This window comes from Muscardinus avellanarius (assembly GCF_963383645.1).
Source record: "Muscardinus avellanarius genome assembly, chromosome: 9".
NCBI classification, from domain to species: Eukaryota; Metazoa; Chordata; class Mammalia; order Rodentia; family Gliridae; genus Muscardinus; species Muscardinus avellanarius.
This window is the reverse complement of record NC_137795.1, coordinates 27311780-27329255: the sequence shown is the minus strand read 5'-3', so window position 1 is coordinate 27329255 and position 17476 is coordinate 27311780. Positions and strand designations below refer to the sequence as shown.

At 43.0% G+C, this 17476-nt stretch overlaps 1 protein-coding gene across 2 annotated transcripts in view; it reads right to left on the bottom strand.

Annotated features, from left to right (window-relative positions):
- The window catches only part of HECW1 (HECT, C2 and WW domain containing E3 ubiquitin protein ligase 1), a gene marked incomplete at its 3' end in the record, with an annotated part of 445939 nt that overhangs the window by 53441 nt on the left and 375022 nt on the right, over positions 1-17476 (bottom strand). For both annotated transcript variants that reach the window (XM_080701622.1, XM_080701623.1), the window contains exons 16-19: positions 10122-10227; positions 8973-9069; positions 5351-5434; positions 4396-4505 (exon numbers count right to left, since the gene is read on the bottom strand). In XM_080701622.1, the coding sequence (XP_080557748.1) occupies positions 4396-4505; positions 5351-5434; positions 8973-9069; positions 10122-10227 (397 nt within the window). The remainder of the gene's footprint in view (positions 1-4395; positions 4506-5350; positions 5435-8972; positions 9070-10121; positions 10228-17476) is intronic.

Genomic DNA, 17476 nt, shown 5'->3' with positions numbered 1-17476 from the left:
GTGTGAGAACCAAACTGATGCAAAAACAAGGCTTGATAGGTAGGCAGGAGTCACATCAAGCCAGATAAGGTACACCTTTCAAGCAATTGTCTTTCATGCTAAGCATAACAGAAAGCCATTGCATGAAAACTGGAGGGATATGACTTGGGTTATAAAAATATAAATCATCCTACTGTATAGAGAAAAACTGGAGAGAACAGGGTAGGCTTTGAAGTCCACACTGAGCTAGGCTGGCATCACAGAGCCGAGATGTCGATAGGTCAGAGAGATGGAGACAAAAAATTGGATATTGCAAAAGGTGGGCTTCAAATTCTGTTATTGGATGAACTGTGGTGACACACACTGAGATAAAGAACAGTAGAAAGAGAGCACGTTTGTGGGCGAGGATTGTGAGTTTTGTCTTTGAAACTAAGACCAAAGAGGGACAGCACTCAATACCACTAACAGCTTCTGAAAGATCAGGGAGGAGGGCCAAGAATTAGCCTTTGGATTGGGACCAAAGGTTCTGGTGACCTCACCAGGAATGCCTTTTCTCATGTACGAACATGGAGAGAGATAAGATACGTGCAGATCTGACAGCCTTGTAGGTTTGACAACAGACACTTGAGGAAATTTCTGCCAGGAGGCTTTAATGTTTGTCAGTGAAGTAAGTTGGAAGAGAGAGAAAGAGATGCTAGGGGTAGGAGGTTTGAGGGAAGTGGAAATGTTTGAAATAGTAGTAGAGAAGCCCAAAGAAATATGTTAGGATTTTCCTTTGGGTGTTCGGGGTTCATGTGAGGTGAGAGATGATCACTAATCTGCTCTGTCAGGTGAATTGCTCAGGAGTGTCTGACTGTAGATGTGTATAAAGCAGATAGGAAGGTTCATCTGGGGGTGGAGTTCTATCAGAAGATGAAGATAGAGAGAGAGGACCAGCAGAGCACAGGGCATTGGCAAGGATGTTACTGAAATGAGGAACCACAAAATCTATGCTGGATAGGGAGAGACGTTAAAGGAGAAAATCTATGAACTGTTGGTTCTGACAAAGCCAAAATAGGGCAATTGAATAAGCATGCTGTAAGGTAAGAGAATGCTAGAGTTGGCAATTTTAGAGATGATAAGGTCAGGAGTATGACTGGGGACAAGTGGCTGAGGCGGAGAAGGAGAAGGTCATTGCTATCAGGGAGTCCAGACCCTGGGAGGCCAGGGGACTGAACGGGTGTCCCCGTAGATGTTGAAATCATCCAAGATGATGCAAGGACTTGCTTGGGAAGGAGAGAAAGGCTTTGAGACAGGGGTCGTCATCTTTGAGAATGAGAAAAGAATGGTAGATGATAACAGCTAGGAGAGAAGGAGAGAGGAGATGCAGCTGAGTGGCGTGAGCTTTGAGGGGCCCGCCTACCTGGGAGCCACGGAATACACGGTGTGAAGGCAGCAGTAGCATGGTATATATTTACTTATTTTTGATACTAGGGATTGGACTCAAGGGTGTTCTACCTCTGAGCTAAAGTCCCAGCCCTATTTTGTTTTATTTTTTAAAATTTAAAACTGGGTGTGAGTGAATCATCTCGTCAATGTCACTCACCTTCTGGCGGTCAGAATTTCAGCAAATGGGAATCAGTGTGAAAAATAAAAGAAGATCTTCCAAGGAAGAGATGAACCGTAATTGATCGGATATGTGGAGAAGTAAAAACTCTAACACGTTATTGGTGGGACTGCAAATTAATGCAACCACTTTGAAAAACAGTATGGAAGATCCTCAGAAGAATGAAAACAAATTTACCATAAGATCCAGCAATACCACTTATGGGTATCTACCCAAAAGAATGAAAAGCAGACTACCAAACCAATGCATGAGTATCTGCAATTAAGGTGGCCTATCTGAGGGAACGGAAGGGGGGAGGACGGAAACTCTTTAAAGCACATGATGTACTTAAACATATCAAAGTCAATCACTAAAGCAAGCATAGGAAGGAGGGAGAGGGAGGGAACGGGATGGGGATTGGATAGGGGCTAATTGGGTGATGTGTGCATGTATATCTCCACAAGTTTTTTTTTTAATTCCATTAAGATGTATGACTACAATGCACCTATAAAATATATTACAAAAATTTAAAACAAGGTGTCACTAAATTGCTGATGGTCTTGCCACGTTGCTGAGGCTGGCCTCAAACTTATGACCCTCCTGTCTCAACATCTCCAGTACTGGCAATAGTTGCCATTTAAAGAGAAGAAGGAGCCATGATGAAATGCCAGGTTTCAGGATACAGATAGAACTAAACCCCAAGTCTACAAGTGCAAGTACGATAGTACGTTTTATGGTATGACTTTTACTACTGCTGGTAGCACCACTATCCCTATGATCATTACTTTAAATGTTTTTCTAAAGATTTATGCTTCACGAAGTACTCTGGCATACATTTCTATGATTCTCTATCCCTGTAGCACTTGAGTAAATTTGATAAAGGCTAGGATAGTGAGAATTACAAAAGTGAATACCAAAATATTTAGGTTGCATAATCTAGGAGCTTGTGGTGAAAGCTGGAGAATTAAAAATTAGGTACATTAACAAAGTAAATTAGATGACAGTTGGATTCATGGCATCAGTAATGTCTTTACCAGAAAAGTTGATAAATAATTAAAAAAAGTTACCTAAATAATTCTCATTTAGCAAATAACCTTTTATTCTTTCTAAAGAGAATCTTTTTGAAATATGATATCTCTCTTATATAGTAATGTTAAATCCTTCTATATGACTAAAGGTTTTACACCAAAATATAGACAACATGGCAGATCATCGTGCAGACCAACAGCTCCCCCAAATGGACGGCTCTGCTCCAAGGTAGGTCTCCTTGAGTGCCCTGGGAATGTTCTACTGTCCTGTCCTGATGTTGGCTCTAAAAAAACTCTTGAATCCCCTTTATATCAGCATTGGGCATTCCATAAGTGATGTCATTGGTATGCTTATTTAGAGGAAGTGATCACAAAATGATACTATCTTTTTTTTTTTTTTTTTTTTTGGTGGTACTGGGGTTCCTGGAAGTCCTTCTACCTCCGGGCTACACTCCCATACCTATTTTTACATTTTTACTTGGAAACAGGGTCTCCTAAGCCAGCGCGCGCGGCTGGCTTCGAACCTGAGCGATCCTCCTGTCTCTGCCTCCCAAGCGCGGGGATTACAAGCGTGTGCCACCACGCCCAGCAAAATGATACTATCTTAAAGACACATTTTAGCAACTAGGAAAACTACCTTAAGAGACAGCTCTCTTAAAGTACTCTCACGGTTCTCTCAAGGCACAACTTGGATGAGCCAAACTAAAAGGCATCCTAGTTTTGGAGACTTAGGGCAGTTATTCTGGGTGACACATAATTCAACATTTCCAAGAGACAGAGCATACCGCTAAATTCTCTTACTCTTTTGAATTCCCACACTGGCTTCAAAAACTAAATTTGGACTCTGACCCCAGAGGTTGTGAGATATGAAATTCCTAGATTTTTCAAACTACCCTCTTTCACTTTTGAAGTTAGAGAAAGATTTGGGTTTATCATTCAAATGTATGACAATATAATAATGCTAGTTAAATACAAAGGGCAAACTCTCCAATATCTGAATCCAATTGGAAGTCTGGGTTTGACCTCTGCTAATTATCTTGGTGGCTCTAAGAAGATATCTTTTTTCGCTAAACATTTCAACATATATTCCCTCATTTGGAACGGGAAATACTCAGAAGGAATTTTTGTATCATGAGTAAGTGCATTCTCATACATTAAAAAAAAAAAAGGTAGGGCAAATGACTTCAGGTGACCTAAGAACATTCTTTGGTATCTTTGTGGAGACACAACAACGGTCTCCAGTAAATGTTTTACCAGAATTGGTGTCAAACAAAATTCTGAGTCATGAGGAAAATGTTTCAGAAAGGGCCCTTCTCTTTGAAATGCTCGGAGAGTATCTTTGGAATGCAATAGCGATTTAAGAGCCGGGACTCAAACTGATTCTGTAAAGGGCCAGAAGAGTAAACATTTAGGCTTTGCGGGCCACATGGTTTCTGTTGCTATTAACTCATCTTTGCTGCTGTGGTGTGAAAGCTTTCATAGAAAATAAATGCGTAGGCATGGCTGGGTTCCCAAAAACCTTTACGGGCAATGAACTTTGAATTTCTTATTGTTTTCATATGTCCTAAAATATGGTACTTAATTTTTTAATCATTTAAAAATGTAAATTCCATTTTACATTGGAAACATTAAAAAACAGGCAGCAGTTTGTCAATGACCAATTTAGAGAGAGTGCTTTTGATCTGGGAATTGAGATGGAATAACAGAGAAAGGATAGGCACGCAGTTGTCTGTCAGTTCCTTTCAGCTGGTGGGAGCACACATGGCCACTTACAGGCGATCCCAGGCCTGAATCCCAAGTTACCTGGGGAATTCTGAGGCGAGGAACAGGGTGAACAGCGGGGAGAGAAGCTATACCCAGGGTGGAAGGCAGACTGCAGGGGGACGTAGGACATAATCTCTTCTTCAAAGAGACTGCAAAGTTATAAGAAAAGACAAAACAAAAAGTTAGTTCTCTGTTCTCTGAGAAGGTGTTCATGCATTGGGTGACATCAGTTAAAATTCTTACCAAGCAACAAAAGTATTTAATTTAGAAGCAACATAAAAGCCAGGCATATTATCAGTGGTTTAAAGCTTGCATTCATCCTCTAACAAAATATCCATCAAGAACTTTATGTAGCAGCAGTGTATGGTAGCACAAGCTTGTAATCCCAGTACTTGGAAGGAGGATCACAGGTTCAAAACCAGCTTCAGAAACTTTAACAAGACTCTCAGCAACCTAGTGAGACCCTGTTTCAAAATAATAATAATAAAAAAAAGGGCTGGGAGCATAGTTCACAGGTAGAATATCTCTGGATTCAATTCAATCCCCAGTGACACACACCACACACACACACACACACACACACACACACACACCCTTATGTAGCTTTTTTTTTTTTGTATTGGGACTTAAACCCAAGGGCATCTACATCTACCCCGGAGCTACACTCCAGCCCTTTTTACTTTTTATTTTGAAACAAACTCTTCTTATGTTGCTGAGGCTGGCCTTGCAGCTGCAACCCTCCTGTCTCAGGCTCCCAAGCACTGAGGTTCCAGGCAGGTGCCACCATGCCCGCCTCTCGTGTAGCTCTTGGTGCCTCGGGTGTAAATCTAAAGACGGCAATGACAGCAGTTACAAGTGTGAGGTCCCACTTCGCTCTGAAACACTAAAGTCTCTAGAACGTATGGAAAGGGTCTTGTCTTGTCCCTCCAGGCTGGCTGTGGTGCAGGAGCAGCCAGTGCAGCTTCTCTAGAATAGTTTCAGGCACAGCGCTCACCTCAGCAAGATGACCAGGTCAGCATCACAGGACAGCTTCTCAAGCCCGTGATTACCCTCGGTGCGAATGTAATGGATTTTCTCCCTAGAGTAATGTGGGGAAGAAAATGAGAATCCATACTAACAAAAAAGGTAAGAAATACATTTTTTTCAATTCCCCCTTTTTCCCCTCTTGAAATCTGGCTGGACAGCCAGGGCCCAGTGTCCAGTGCATTTCCTGGTATTAAGGTCTGGTCTTGTGGGTTCCCAGGATGTCTACAAGGGGTGGCTTTTCCTCAGATTTACACTGGTATAAGGAGCCGAGGAACAAAACCTGGGGCCTCAGAGAGAAAGGCAGGAGTGGGGCTGGGCTAGGGGAGCTGCTGAAGGAGTGCCCTGGGTATTATACATTTTCCATCAGGCAAAAGATTCCCAAGCAGTTCTCTCTCCCCTGACCATCCATGGCTTCCAGTGTACCATGAGCCTTTTTTTTCCCCCCCAGGGCTGGGGATGGAACCCAGGGGCATTCAACTTCCAAGCTACACCCCCTGCCCTATTTTTTAATTCTTTATTTTGAAACTGGGTCTCACTGAGTTGCAGAGGGCCTCACTAAGTAGCCAAGGCTGTCTGCGAACCGCGATCCTCCGGTCTGAGCCTCGCGAATGCTGGGATTACAAACATGCGCCACCACGCCCGGGTTTATTCTTTATTTTGAAACAGTGTCTCACTGAGTTGCAGAGGGCTTCACTATGTAGCTCAAGCTGGCCGCAAACTGCGCTCCTCCTGTCTCAGCCTCCCAAGTACTGGGATTACAAGCGTGCACCATCACACCTGGCTCCATGAATCTTAAATATGTATATAACCTGTGTGTGTGTGTGTGTGTGTGTGTGTGTGTGGTAATAGAAGTTGAATATGGACATTCTACCTATGAGCTATACTCTCAGTCCTAAAAAGGGGTTTTTATTTTGAAACAGGGTCTTTTTAGGTTACTGAAGCTGATCTTGATTTGTCATGATGAGCTATTGTACTGCAGGGCTAAAACCAGTTCACTTTCCTTTGGAAATATATTCCACTCTGTGTGTGTGTGTGTGTGTGTGTGTGTGTGTGTGTGTGTGTGTTACTGGGGATTAAACCCAAGGGTGTCCTATCTTTGCCCAGAGCCCTTTTTGTTTCTAATTTTGAGAAAAAGTCTTGCTATGTTTGAAGCCCAGGCTGGCTTCAAACCTGTGACCCTCCAGCTTCAGCCTCCCCACTACTGGGATCACAGGTGTGCATCACCATACCTGGCTTATATTCCACTCTTTTACACAGGACATTATTATTTTTAAAGCTTCCTAAGGATTATAATGGGACTCCCATGCTTTTGTTGAGTTCAAATTCCTCCAAAAGTAGGCAGTGAACTCATTACCTAAGTGGTAGAATCAGTAACAGCTACAGCAACCACAACAAGCGTTCAAGAGCTGCATTGTGTCAGAACCTCTTCAAGTAACACAATCCCTTTGGAACCCCTGGAAAAAGAGCAGCCCCTGAATAAATGGCCCACATGACCAAGTGTGCCCCCTGTGGCACAGGAATAAAATCAGGCAAGTAAATCTTAAGAGTGGAACAGGGTGGGGGTGTAGCTCGTGGTTGTGCGCTTGCCTAGCATGCGTGAGGCACTGGGTTTGATTACCTGTATAACTGGGAAAAAATAAAGTAGTGTTTTCGATCTTTAAGTAGACGACCAGGTTCTGAGGGTCCAGAGTAGGTACAAAGAAACAGATGACAGAGGCCCTGCTCCAACAGGGAGCCACAAATAAATGCCAGAATATGGGAGATCTGAAACTATCTTGGAGGTACAGAAAGAACGCCATTAACACCAGACAAAAGAGATAGTAAAGGCTGCCTGGATCACTGCATCTTTGTATTTGATCCGAGCCTTTAAAATGGGATGAAATTCCCTTATCAGAAATGCCATTCCAGGAAAGGCAAAGGCAGCAACCCGCTTGGTGGAGGTGAAGACGCTGGAAGTAGAAAACGGAGCGAAGGATGGAGCATTAGGGAGGGTGGGCTTCGGGGACCACAGACATGGTGCTGAGAAATCTTGACTCTATTTCATACACATAGGAGCTCTGATTTGTTCAATGCTACAAGAAGATAACTGTGGTTATTGGGGGTGATAGGGGATGACTTATGGGAGCCCTGTAAAGTCTTGGGGGGAAATTATGAGGATCCAAATGTGAGTCATGGCAGGGTCAAGAAGAGAGTGAATGTTCACAGGTGGAGGTGGAGGAAGAGAATGTTCACAGGTGGAGGTGGAGGAAGAGGGCAGTTGCCACGGGGCTGGGGAAGATGGCGGCTCTTATTTACATAGAGTTAAAGATCTGCGGAGTAAGCAGGTGTTGATGAAGGGGCAGGGATGGGTGGAGAGAACAATGACTGGCCATCTGGAGGGGCTGGCAGGAGTTTGGATGGTGAAAAGGTTATTTATTTGAAGGTGTCAGTGATTCACTGGGGAAGTCAAAGAAGAGTACCACAGGCATCAGCCAGATCCAAATGTCCACCAAGAGGCAGCCACTGGCTGATTGCTGCTCACCTCTAACCCTTTACACACACACACAGTGCTCGTATTCAAACTCCAGGGTGCACACCCCGAGCCCCATGCAGCTCCAGCTCCCCAACACTCAGTGGCAAAGAGAAGGAGAGAGATGTTCGCGTTTCTTGGTGAGAAAGGATTTAAACTCAGGGGATTTTTTTTTTTTTTTAACCACTCTGGTGGCTATCCTTTCCAAAAAAGTGACTCTGAGAGTCAGGGGCACTTGCTCAACAATGACTCCAATGGTTTAAGTAGTCAGAACACATGATAATTTTTGTTTGCTTGTCTATTTATTTTTAATCTACTCACCTAAAACTTGGTTTGGGATTAAGCAATTATATTTCAAAACTAAAAATCATATGGTACTTTACATAACTATTGCCAGGCGTGGTGGCACCTGACTGCAATCTCAGTACTTGGGAGGCTGAGACAGGAGAATCACAGGTTCAAGGTCAGCCTCGGCAACTTAGTGAGACCTCGGTTTCAAATAAAAAATCAAGCCCGATGTGTTGGCACATGCATGTACTCCAGCATTTGGGAGACAGAGACCAAGAGACCGGAGGATTGTAATTCACGGACAGCCTCAGCTACTCGCCCTTCGCAAGACTAAAAACTAGGGCTGGGGGTGTAGCTCGGAGGTACAGTGCCCCTGTGTTCCATCCTTGGTACTGCAAAACAAACAAAAACAAAAACAAAAACAAAAAAACAAAAAAATTACAAAAAGGTGCTGGGGGTGTAGCTTGAAGGTAGAATGTCCCCGAGATCATTCCCCAGTACCCACCCTCTCCAATTTTTAAAAAAAATAAAACTATTTTGTTTCCTTTCTGCATTTTCCTCCAAATCAACACAAATCCTCTCAATATTACATAAGCAATAGGAAACTTAACACTGTGACTATGTCTGGTTGTGCCATTGCCCAGGGCGCTGGGTCCTTCATTAAAGTATTTAAGTTATAATGTAAATACAGGAATAAAATGCATCGTCGGTTTCTGCTCTCCCCATGGAGGCGATTTCCTATCTGAAAAAAGAGCAGGAAAGACTGGAACCTCAGGAGAGGCTTGAGTCGTACCTGAGTGCGTGATTTCTTGCCAAGCTTGGCTGACGTTCTTGTAGCATTTCAAAAATGTTTGGCTGGCGAAGAAATGCCACAATCTTGTCATTATATGCTGAAACAGACAAAAGTGCAGAGTTGTGGTTGAGTCTGTATCCCAGAGATAATTTCTCTGATGACTGGAAAATACCTGCTTGATACCAGGATTAATGCAGGAGTTTGAAGTAATCACAAAAAGTAAGCTCTTGCATTTTTTTATGTGACAGAATAGCATTATTATTTTTAAAAGATCAAGCTAAAAGTAAATCAGATCTAAGTTAATTATCCATAATATGTCAGGAATTTTTACTGGATATTAACTCGTCTCTGTGAACAGGTAAATGGAATAAAATAGCTCTCCAAAGAGAGGAATTCTCCTCTCTTCCTTCTTCTGTTTCTTGGTCCTTTTCCTTTTCTGTGCTGGGCGTGGTGGCGCACGCTTATAATCCCAGCATTCAGGAGGCTGAGACCAGAGGATCGCAGTTCACAGACAGCCTCAGCTACTTAGTGAGGCCCTCTGCAACTCAGTGAGACCCGGTTGCAAAATAAAGAATAAAAAATAGGGCAGGGGCTGTAGCTTGGAGGTCAAATGCCCCTGGGTTCCAATCCCAGATCCGAAAAAAAAAAAATCCTTTTCTGAGCACTTGACACAACCCATGGTCATGTCTTAATTTTCTAGTAGTGATGATGGAAATACCTATTATTGAAATTATTGAAATTCTTTTCTCTTAATATAAGCAGCACATATTTTGGAAAGAGGGAACAAGGTTGGTAATGAAGACGGCAAACTTTCTCCCATACATACATGGAAAGAGTGGTATAAATTAAAAACTACATCTAGCAACAATAAAATTCCTTGCCTCATTTAAACCATGTTCTTCTGAACTGAGTTGACCAGTCACTGAATAGAATCAGGAAGCAGGGTTGTGAGGGATTGGGAAGGAGTAGAGAAAGAGGGGAAGGAAGAAGGATGAGATGAGGAAGGGCAGAGAGGGCGGGAGGAAAAGGTGGGAGGAAGTGTCATAAAAGCAGAGAAAGAAAATACAGAATTTTGACTATTACAGGCTTCACGATAAGGTGGTCAAGGCTAAGTCTTGGGTAGTCAGGGCTTCAAAGCAGGATACCTACCCAGTGGCAGTGACTCATGTTGGTGTTGGCTTCGAATAGCAGCTACTAGGCTGTGTCCTGGTCTGGCCAGTAAAGAGGCTCCTCTGTTTCTAGAGACTTCTGAGGCCTAATTGTAAAATAAAGTGCAAGATTGGAAATCTGTCATTAATTTCAGATTATATATATATTTCTGGTGGTACTGGGGGTGGAACCCAGGGACTTTCTACCTCTGGGCTATGCTCCCAGACCTATTTTATACTTTATTTGGAAACAGGGTTTCACTAAGTTGCTGAGAGCCTCACTAAGTAGCTGAGGCTGGCTTCGAACCTATGCGATCCTCCTGTCTCAGCCTCCCAAATGCGGGGATTACAAGCCTGTGCCACCACACCCGGCTTGATTATCTTTTGATACCAACTTTTCAACACAAGGGGTAAAGATCCTGACATCACCTAAGTTAAAAAAAAGTAATAAAGTTATAATCTTCCATCTGATGAAAAAATAAGTTTTTTTTTTAAAGACTGAAAGAGTGGTTGGTGTGCTATAATATGTTTTTAAGAAAGTGATTGTATGGACCATGTATTTAAAAATATTGATGCGTTGTAACTGTACATGGTAGATTCATAGGAACACGTCTGCATGCACATAACATTGTATGTTTGGTTTGCCTTCTTCCTCAACGTTCCTCTTTCCCTCTCCTCCTCTCGCTCTTCCCCCACTGCTCTATTGGTCTCTCTCCTAATTTTTGTGAGGTCCTTTTTCTTACCCTTTTTCTTTCTAGCTTTCACATTTGAGAGAAAAATGAGACCCTTGATTTTCTGGGTGACTTATTTCACTTAGCATGATATTATCTTCTAGTTATTTTGAAATCTATAATAAATTGTCTTACACTATAAAAAGAAAGCAGTTCTCTCAAATGTCTTGGATGTTAATCAGATTAATATACTGAATAAACTAAAGAACACTTCTCATCAGGAATATGTTAGAAAGAAATAAATTTGAGATACGTATTATCAGTGCGGTAGGTTTATAACCTCCCTTTCTGAGAGGTAACGTTGAAATTCAATACTAAATGTAGAATAAACTTGCTCTTTTAAACAGTGTTGGCTGACTGGGTGTCATGGTGCATGCATGTAATCCTAGTACTTGGGCGGCTGAGAGAGGAGGATCTCAGGTTCACAGCCAGCCTCAGCAACTTAGGAAGCTTCTGTTTCAAAAAATAAAATAGTATTTTTTGGGTTCAGTCCTCAACACCACACACACACACACACACACACACACACACACACACACACACACACACCAGTGTTGACTACATTCAAAGGACATCTTTTTTGAGTGTCTATTAGTTACTCACGGTACTGGCTTCTCTTCATATAGTATCTCATATCTTCACAAATTTTGTCAAATAAGCATTACTGAACCCAATCTACAAATAGTGTGGAGATTCCAAGAAAAGTAAGCTTTGCCCACATTTTTAACTGTAAGAGAGAGAACCAGGACTCTTGACTAATGCTTGCCCGACGTGCTTGTTTATACCAACCACACCACTTGCTTGCATGCAAAGTCTTGGTGTTGGTTGGGCACTTGACAAACCTCAGGGGACACGTAACTTGCTTCAAAGTGAGTATTTGTGGTGATTAACTTTATTTGTTTACTTATTGTCTGAGGCAGGTCTTGCTACATTGCCCAGGTTGGTCTTGAACTCTTGGGCTCAAGTGATTTTCCTGCCCCAACCTTCCAAGTATCTGGGATTACAGACGTGCACCACAGGCCTGGTTGATGATTAACTTTAAGCCTACTTAGCTTAATTTTAAAATTTAATGAATTTTATAAGTTTTACAGCATACTAACAAACTTAATACCACAATTCCAGGTGTATATGGTTCCTTAAGACACTTACAGAGTAAGATATTATAGATTTTCCAAATTGAAGCATATTTACCTGATATATGGGGTTTTGTGAAGAAAGTATAACTCCTATGGTGTTTTTCCAAAGTATGCCAAAATAGGCTTTTAGATATTTAGGAATGCTGAGTATGATTTTGTAAGACAATCATAAAGAGTTCAAATATTAGATACCGATACAGAATTTAAGAGCGATGCTAAGATCCCAGCCCACAGGGGCCAAGCCAGTTCCAAAATGGCCACTCAGGATGTGGCCATGTGTGATACTGCAAATCATAATATAGAACAAATTACTCAGCGATTCCAAGTTGAAGACATGGTAGTTGGTGGTTTTCTTTTGGGTCCTCTTTATACAATCCAAACTGACAATAACCTTATCCTCTGTATGCAGATGTAAAATTCCAGTCTTCTTTTCTGGAAGTAGGAGGGATGCGGATCGTCTGCTTCTCTCGGAGCCCTTCTCATTGCCCACGTCTCCCCGAGAGATAGGGAAATAGATTCTGTGCTTCTTTGACGGATTTCTCACTCCGTGTTATTAGCTCTGCTCAGTTTGTGTAGCAGACACCAGGCTGTGGAAGCTGGTGCTTCTTTCACTTTCCAGTCTCAATATTCTTCACCAATCAGTGAAAGAAAAGTTTGCTGAGTAATAAGGTGTGAGTCCCCACATTTCTCTCTTTTTATTAATTAATTTATACAATTTTTTTATTTTGCGGTACTGGGGATGGAACCCAGGGGCATTCTACCTCCGAGCTACATCCTCAGCTCTACCCTATTTTTATTATTTATTTTGAAACAGGGTCTCACTGAATTGCAAGGGACCTCACTAAGTAGCTGAGGTTGGCCGTGAACTGCGATCCTCCAGTCTCAGCCTCCAAATGCTGGGATTACAAGTGTGCGCCACCATGCCTGGCCTTGTTTAAATATCTTTGACGCTGTAAAGATGTAGTTCTCAAAGTCCACTCAACTGAAGATTATCTAAGTGATGAGTCACAGACAGAAGTTAATTAAACAGGAAAATTTAAGATCAAAGTTTAAGAAGCCTTGGTGCACTGAACTCAGAAGATACCTGCTGTCTCAGCCCATGTGAAGGTGTCTAACTGGCAGTGGGTCACTCTGAAATAAGTTGGGTTTTGAAACAGGAAGACTTCCTTTCCATTCTTGGCCTTCACAGAAAATTCCTATGTTGTAAATATACTTCAGGGGAAAATGGTACCCAATTCTGAGGTCACCTGTTCACTGGCAAAACGAGGCCAGATTGGAAAATTTAAAATACACATAAGGTCCAGCAACCCCAAAGGTAGATGGCTGACTGACAAATATGCTTCAGGGCAACTCTGAATGAGCAGGAAGAAGCCATGGAGTAGGCAGATAGGACTTGTGGGATCCCTGTACCATAGACACATCTGCCAAGGATAACTCAGGGACTGGAGCCCAGAGGACGAGATTGTTCGACAGAAACATTCTTCCCCAGTTAGAGGCTCAAGAAAGAACAGAGAGGAAGACAATTCAGGCAAGCCTGGAGAAAATACTGAGATTTTAAGATTAAGGTTGAATTTAGAATGTGCCAGGATCCTTGCAGCCCTGAAGTGGTACCAAATAATCCATTCTGAATGACTAAGTTGGATCCCATGGCAACGTGATGTCCCAGTGCTCTTCTAACTCCCGAAGATGATAGAACACTGGGCTTTCGATTTAAACCTAAAATGATGTGCCTCAAATTTCCTAGCATTTGGCCCCTTTGGTCTGAATTTCTCAAGTGTGTGTGTGTGTGTGTGTGTGTGTGTGTGTGTGTGTGTGTGTGAGAGAGAGAGAGAGAGAGAGAGAGAGAGAGAAGAGAGAGAGAGAGAGAGAGAGAGAGAGAGAGAGAGAGAGAGAGAGAGAGAAGAGACGAAGGGAGAGATGAGGAGGAGGAGGAAAGGAGGAAGAGGAGGAGGGGGAGGAGGAGGGGGAAGAAGAGGAGGAGGGAGAGGAGGAGGAGGAGGGGAGGAGGAAAGAAATGAAAGGGAGGAAGACCTGGTGACCCGCCTTTCCCCAGACATGCTGTCTGGTGAAAACTCAATTTGCAGTAGGGACTACTTTTAGTATTTCTTTTTCTTTTGATGTTGATTGCTTTAATCATAGTTGTAAATGTGAAAACTTCAAACATTTAGCTCCCCAGACGAAACAAAATAGATATCCTTAGAAAATAGTTTTCAGTGGCTGGTAAACAAGTTTCTCTTGAGCACTGCAATTTGGAAGTGTATATTGGCGTGTTTTAAAAAACCATGATTGCAGGATTTACACTACATTGGGGTTAATAATCAACTAATGTTCTCTTTGAAAACACTGGAGACCTAAAGTTAAAAAAAAAGTTAGTAACTTTGGAGAAGAGACCCAAATGATGAATTAGCATTAGTTCCACAATTTATGATTCTTAATGTAGAAATGGATTTTAATTAAGTCCTAAAGTGCAATTCATTAAAAAGCCTCAGAGTCTCTAAGTATCACAGAGCTGGGAGTGACTTCAGTGGTCATTATCCATTTTCATATAAGGAAACTGAGATCGTACACTTATAAAGGGAGATGGCTTATTCGGCTCAGTTTTGGGAGTTCGAGTCCATGGTTGATTATTCCCATTTCTATGGGCCCATGGTAAGCCAGGCATTGCGGTGGGATTGTGTGGCAGATGAATCACCTGCCTCATGACCAGGGAGCAAAGCAGAGCATGGAGGGGCCAGAGTCCTACAATCCCCTTCAAAGGCATGTCCCTCAATGACCTAAAAGCCTCCCATTAGGCCCCAACCCTCATTTATTTATTTACTTCTTGTCCCAGCCCCTAGGCCCCAACTCTTAAAAGTTCCATCAACTCCCAACAGCATTGCCTTGGGGTCAAACCCTTTACTACATAGGCATTTAGGGGATCATTGAAGATGCAAACGATAGCGGGCTTCATCACCTCACACCTGGACTGTGGCTGTGGCCTCTAACGGGCCTCTCTCTCAGACCCTTCTGCCACAGTCCATCCTCTTCTTGGCCTTCACAGTCTCCTTCTAAAAACTCTTCTTTACACAGACTGGGGGTTAGGAAACCTGAGCTGTGATCCTGAAATCCTTGTTGAGCAAGACTACATTATGGCAAACACAATGAAAATTTCCTACTTCATGTCCCCTTTTCTTTTTGGTACTGGGTATGGAACCCAGAGACATCTACCTTGAGCTAGGCCCCCAGTCCTGTTTTATTTTCTATTTTGAAACAGGGTCTCGGTGAGTTGCTCAGGTTTACCTTAAACCTATCATCCTTCTGTCTCAGCCTCCCAAATACTGAGATTGCAGGCATGTGCCCCAACACCCAGTTCCCTCCTCTGTTTTTATATGAGTCCCTCTGTCTCTTCTTGAAGGTACAGGCTCTCACAGTAGTAGGAGCCAAATAGCTGTTTACTTAAAGGCTGGGTCCTTGTTTTTCTCTGTGCTAAATCAGATAGGCCTCTGCTTCTCAGCCTTCCTCGGTTGCTTCTCTTGGCTTTCTGCTTGTCAGTCTAAAGTGGCCAGAAATGCAGGGCTAGACGGAGGTTTGAAAAGTGATGCAGGGTCAGTTAGGAGTGTCCACCAGGAGGTGGGCAGCTGGCAGGTGCAGAGCGGTGCCCTTGTACCGTCAGAGCTCACAGCTCTCACCTGAGGCAGGTGACACCCTGCTACTAATGCTGGTATGAAATGAATTGTAATCACATCAAAGAAATGCTTTGGAGCAAGTAGTGTAAGTGGCACCCATGGTTCCTATCTTTTTTTTTTTTCAGTTAGAAAGGTTTTTCATATTTATATTTTCAGGTAAATTTTATTTATTTTTTTATTGGTACTGCGGATTGGACCCAGGAACATTCTGCCACTGAGCTACACCCCAGCCCTATTTTATTTTATTTTAAAAGAGGGGTTCTCTGGGCATGGTGACACATGCCTATAATTTCAGGACTTGGAAGGTTGAGACAGGAGGGTCGCAGTTTTGAGGACAGCCTCAGCAATGAAGCAGGACTCTTAGCAACTTAGCGAGACCCTGTTTAAAAAAAAAAATGGGGCCTAGAGTAAAAAAAAGTGCAGGTCGGAGGTAGAATGTCCCTGGGTTCAATCTCTAGTATCTCAAAAAAAACCAAAACCAAAACAAACAAACAAAAAAAAACCCAAACGATAATGAACAAACAGGAAAGAAAATAACCAACAGGGTCTCACTAAATTGCCAAGGACAGCAATCAAACCTGTGGTCCTCTTGTCTTGGTCTCCCACTAATGGTATTACAAGTGTGAATTTAGGTGAATTTCTTATAATTGGAAGAGATCTATACCTCAGAGTATTCATCTTACATTGGATAATGTTTTTGATGGTAAATCTGTCTGCAGTACTCAGCTTCCTTATGGCATGTAGTTGCCCTATATTAATACTGAAATTGCGATCAATGTGCAACTTCCAGGAAGATGGCGACCGAGAAAAGCGGGGCTTAAGAGCCCTGCTAACAACCAATCTCCATTACCACAAAACCAGCGCCTTTCATAGCCAGAAAACACCATCACCAGAAAAACAAAAAAACCAGCAAAAAAACCAGCAGGCTCCAGAGAGAAAGCGGACTGAGAACACAGCTCAGGGCCACAGAGGAGACACACGCGCCCGAGGACGCGGCAGCAGCGCCATACTGCCGGCGGCAGCGGCGAACTCAGCGGACGGCTACAGCAAGCCAGGTGAGCCGCTGCGGAACAGCCAGGCGGGATCTTTCGGCGCAGAGAGGATTTAAAGCTCCCAGTGGCTGAGCTCAGCACACGCTGCAGGGATTCAGAGTGGAAATCAAAACCAGAGAAGAAAAAATACGCCAGCCTCATGGCCGAGGGCGTGGCTGTGGCGCCATATTGCCACCGGCGGCGGCAGCAGCAGTGAATTCGCCGAATCCAGTACAGCTACATCTGCGTACTCAAGAACAGTGAGTCAAATTGCGGGCCACAGAGGAGAAATCCCAGTACTGTACCTCACTGTACCCAGTGAGGAAGTAGTGGTGGCAGAGATATCACACCATAGGAGAACGTGCAACCTGGCACCCCCCCATAGTTTAAAGCAGCCTCTATCGACTCCCTGGGTCGGAGACTCTGTGATAAAACCCAGTAAAGGAGTAGTGGGGTCTGAGATACTACTGACTCGAGATCCAGAACACCTTAAGTGAAGTCATAGTGACCCAAGGGAAGAACCCAGAGAAGGCACAAGCATCCGAAATCATGGGAAAGAGGAATAATACTGGAGCAATGAATACCGCCCACAACCCCACAACATCAGAACCCGATAAAACAGAAAATCAGAGATTTCTAGAAGATCAAATCAGGAAAATAACTGTAGAAATAATAGAGGTGCTTCGAAAAGAACTCAGAGAGAGCCAAAAAGAGATAAAGGATGCAATTAATGAAGTAAAGGCCTCAATTCAAAGCACAAACAACCGATTAGAACACATGGAGAACAGAATCT